The sequence below is a fragment of the Benincasa hispida genome, unplaced genomic scaffold (genome assembly GCF_027475165.1).
Source record: "Benincasa hispida cultivar pf3 unplaced genomic scaffold, pf3_genome.v1.1 HicScf1848, whole genome shotgun sequence".
NCBI classification, from domain to species: Eukaryota; Viridiplantae; Streptophyta; class Magnoliopsida; order Cucurbitales; family Cucurbitaceae; genus Benincasa; species Benincasa hispida.
The window spans coordinates 724,998-729,765 of NW_028326240.1; the positions used below are offsets into that span (position 1 = coordinate 724,998).

General features: G+C 35.1%; 1 protein-coding gene and 1 long non-coding RNA gene across 2 annotated transcripts; both read left to right on the top strand.

Annotated features, from left to right (window-relative positions):
• On the top strand, nt 1–777 carry LOC120088213 (protein METHYLENE BLUE SENSITIVITY 1-like). The gene has a single exon (XM_039045354.2). It carries the CDS (start codon nt 181–183, stop codon nt 496–498), a length of 318 nt encoding a protein of 105 aa, XP_038901282.1. The 5' UTR covers nt 1–180; the 3' UTR covers nt 499–777.
• Nucleotides 778–834: 57 nt separating this feature from the next.
• On the top strand, nt 835–2,915 carry LOC150030511 (uncharacterized). Its single transcript, XR_016526788.1, has 2 exons — nt 835–973; nt 2,481–2,915. It is a non-coding gene; the product is annotated as an uncharacterized LOC150030511 (long non-coding RNA).
• Nucleotides 2,916–4,768: the final 1,853 nt, after the last annotated feature.

Genomic DNA, 4,768 nt, shown 5'->3' on the forward strand with positions numbered 1-4,768 from the left:
GATGGATTCACCGGAGCTAGGGTTTCTCCCCCAATTCTCTGTTTATAAAAAATTTCCCCTCCAATTCGGCTCGTCTTCTCTCAATCACCAAATTCAAAAAACCCTCGATTTTCTTTGATTTGATTTTGATTTGCTTTACCCAGAAACAAAGAAGAAAAGAACAGCAACAATCAATCAGCCATGACGGGTAAGGCGAAGCCGAAGAAGCATACGGCCAAAGAGATCGCTGCCAAGATCGACGCAGCCACCACTAACAGAGGCGGCGGAAAGGCCGGGCTCGCCGATCGGTCCGGTCAAGAGAAAGGCGGCCACGCCAAGTTCGAGTGCCCACACTGCAAGATTACGGCACCTGATGTCAAGTCTATGCAGATTCATCATGAGTCGAAGCATCCCAAAATCCCTTATGAGGAGGACAAGGTTGTGAATCTCCACGCTGTTCGTGTTGCTGCCGATGCGTCGAAGCCGAAACCGGGTGTGAGAGGCAGCTTCAAGAAGTGAAAAAGAATCGGGATTCATGAGGATGAATGATGATGATTATGGTGGCTGGGCTCAATTCTATGGTATTGGGTACTTTTGTTTCCGTTTCTTTTTTGCTTTAAAAAAAATCTTGGTCCCTCTATGTCTTGTCTCTGGTGCTGATGGAAAGTGGTTTTTAACTTGTATGGTGTTTGAGTAAAACATATTCGATGTCCTTGGAGCTGATGTCTTTGCAATTATGTATATTACATAAAAACATGATCATTGTTGTTATGGTAACGATGGAGGTGTTCATGTTCTTATTGTCTCTGCATATCATGTCATACTTAATTTTAGTCAGAATTAAAGTGGGATTAAGATGCTTATGGTTTGAGAATATGTTTTGTGATTTTTATTGTTATTTTGATATTTAGAAAGTAGATTAATGGTTGATCCAGCTGTGAAAGGAGGAATTCGTAATTCCAAATATCTCTGTGGTCGTCATGGCTTCACTCATGTAAGTTCCATGTTTGATATTTATATGGTAGTTACTTGAGGTTTGCTTAACTGATTAAAATTTAAAACAACGATGTTTTTGGAGAGAGTAGTTTTGTGGCAGGGCATCACAGGTAATTGGAATAAGTTATCATTGTTTTACCTTTTATGGTAGTTGTGTTTACTTCTACAGAATGGAATTATGTTAGCTGTTAAAAGAGCTTAACCATTTGGTATAAGTAAGATAAATGAAATTGTGAATCAGATGACAACACAAGTACCTCTGTTTATTTGTTTTTTAGTTCAATCATCACGATCGAATCATTGACCTTTGAAATGGTATCGGTGTAGCTTGGATTGAGAAGTGCAAGTATCTTTGTTGTCATGGGTTTCTTTAACCAAGTCTTTGTAATAAGTTAATGCCTCATCTCTTTGTCCTACCCCATGAAAGCCTTTTGAGTTTCTTTTGGACTGGCCTTTTTCTTTCTTCACAGAAGCTTTATAAATGAGATCTTTCGTAGCAATGTATCAATATCTGTGTATTTATATGTACATATTTTGTGTTGTTTTCACTCAGGCTCCCATTTTACCATTTTTCCCCAACTTGTACTTGGGCTTCAAGGAGCTACTGTACCACAATTCTTTTCTTCTTGCAACATTTATCTTTAGTGGTTAATTTGAATCCTCTTGGCATCAGGCTTGGTTTGATTCTTGTGTAGTTAGTGTTTGGACTGATTTTCCTGTGCACTCTTGTACTCTTATATTTCTCGAACTTGGGTTCTTATATCAAAATATCTCCTTGATACTAAGCTAGATCATATTCTGATGAAAGAGCTTTATTATTAGGTTACTAACTTGGGGTTGCATTCAATTGGGGGATGTTGATAATAATATGACGTCGATTCACTGTTTGGTTTCTTGTGTTCTGTGGTGCTGGTTGTCATTTTTTTGGTGTCCCTGCATTATTATGCCTTTGGTAGCTGTGTTTGCATTAGTTTTTAGGTTTAAATCTTATTTTGGGTTTATGAGATTCAATTCTTGATCTATTTTTTTTCTTATTAAACTTTCAAATATTTTTTATCTTCTTACTTTCCTTCTGGTCGGTCATCCTTTGGGTGGTACAAAGAAGATGCTCTGGTTGGCTCTTTTTTGTGGTCTTTCTTTTGGTGCTTTTGGGGTGAACATGATGGAATCTTTTTAGAGACTCTTGTTCATATTTTGATCGGAAGCACCTTTTTTTTCTCATTTCAACTTATCATAGTTGTGCTCTAATTGACGTCTTTATTTCATTTATGAATGAATTCTCTTTATTATCAAGTTGTTGGCATTGTTTAGTGTTTAATGGATGTATGAGTCTTGTGAGGTTTGATCAAACAAACTGAAATCGGCAAGCTTTAGGTCTATATTAACTCACCTCTGTTTTATGTGTTTACTCTCTCTACCTCACAAGAAACCCATCAAATCCAGCAAATACCTTCAAGCTTAACAAAATGCTTGGTTAAATTTGTGCTTCAAAAATCGGTTTGTAGATGGAAAAGATTCAAGTATCACCAACAATCCCACAGCATCGCCCATATTTCATCGTTAATTGGAGACGTGGAAGCTTACGACCATCTCTGTCTCGGGTATCTTCCGCTGGACAGCACCCTCATTCATCCTCTTTGAAGGTCGAGGGGTAGACGAGAGGAGAAATAAGGATGGAGGGAAAATATTTGCCTCGACAATTTAATCTAGAATTGATATAATCCATGTATATTTTGTTACCCAGCTACCAGCTAATGGATAAACAAACAGTTTTTTATCCCCCATAAACTTCAAGAACGAACTGTTTGTTTCTTGAATTGTAGATTGTAGATAACTAGAATTTGGAGATGTGGGGAATTATAGTTTTGGAATGTTTAGATGCTAGATGCTCGAAATAATAGATGCTCAATATTAAAGATGTTTGATATCTTTAGACACAATCATGTTTATTTTTTAAGAATATTTTTTAAGATATTTGGATATACTTAGAATTGTAATTTATTACAAGAATACTCTTACGATTATCATAATTCATTAATTTATAATCAATTTAATATAATTTGAACTTATATAGTATATATGTTTTCATTAATATATTAATTTAAGAATTTTTGTAAATTTCCATAATTTTATTTTTTTCACCAAAATGATGTATAATAATTTAGGATGTTTTATAAGATAAATATTAATTTAAACTTAAATATGAATATTTTCTAAAAATAAGTAAAAAAAAAAAATAAACTTTTGGTCCGAGGTTTAAAGTTAGTGTTTATTTTCAAGGTTTAAAAGGGGTTGAAAAATGTTTCTAAATAGTCTCTCACTTCACTTAATTTGATTGTTAGTTGACTAAAGAAAGTGATAGTGACATGTTAAGTTGACTAATTTTAAATGAGATGACATTTTTTTTTACTAATTTTATATTATTTTTATAGATTATTTGGATTTTTTTCCCTTTCTCTTCTCCCATATTCTTCCCTTTCTTTCGAGAAATTTATATAGATGATCAAAAAATTGAGTCAAAATACCAAATGACTTGAGTTTTTTTTTTTAAAGAAAGTACCAAATGATTCTTTGCTGATGTTAGGTTCGGATGAAATTATCAACCATTTGCATCGAATATTTATCCATTGGATAATTTGTAAACATCCATCGTAGAGCCATATGCCACCGCAAACTTAGCCGTCTTCTTTCCTCTTGATCTCGGTCTCGATGAGAAATGGAATGGAGGAGGGTCGTTGGTTTTGGTCAGATTTGGGTATGGAACGAAGGTGGGTAGTCAATTTTGGCCAGATTGGAGAGAGTTGATCTCGCTGTGGAATGAATGGACGACGGTTGTCGGAACCATGGAATGGAGGTGTGCTTGGTTGTCGAGCGAGCGAAAGGGTAGGAAATTCACCGAAGAAGAAGGAAATTGCGTTGAAGTCTAAGAAGAAAAGGAAATCGTGAAGGAGGAAAAGGAAAAAGAAGATGAAAGAGCAAATTTGTAACTTCATTCACATGTGACATAGCAAAAGGTCATTTAACATTTTCTTTTAAAATGAATCATTTGACATTTTAGATCAATTTTTAGATCTTCACAAAATTTCCCCCTTTCCCCGTCTCTGCTTCTTTCTTCTTCTAGATACATGGGTATGCTTCTTTTTCAACTTTAAAATAATAGCAAGTGGCCACGCGGGAATCGTTTGGACATTTGGCTAAACAGAAGTCGGACATTTCAATATCAAAACCGTTTTGAAAGCTTTCCATTACTTTTAAATAAGATCCTTCTTTCTCTTTCTCCCTCTCTCTCAATCTTAGATCGAGACTGTGTTTTGTAGTGCTTTTTAATGGATCAGATCAAAAAGCCCTTTAATCACAGATGACAAAAAGGGGGAGTATTCTTAAATTTCAGAGAATTCTCGAGGTTTGTGGTTGTATTCCCATCGCTTTTGCGGTACAATTTGTGGGTCTTCTTCATTTGTCTTCAACAGAGACACTTAATTGGACATGTTGGGAAAAATGAACAAAAGAAAGTTATCTGGAAAAATTTTAAGGCCTGACCTAAGCTTGGGTGGCGATGGAGGAGAACTAGAAGGATGGCGGGAGGAGAGAGAGAAGGGAAAGAGGGGCGGAAAAACAAATTAAAAAAACTTAAGAGTAAAATCCACCTAACCTAAAAAAAATACTATAAACTTTGTAAACATTATTCTCATTTCAAATTTGTCAACTTAATATTCCATGTCATTTTTTTTAGTTAACTAACTATCAAATTAACGCAGTGACCATTTAGATATATTTTCTAAACATTAGGACT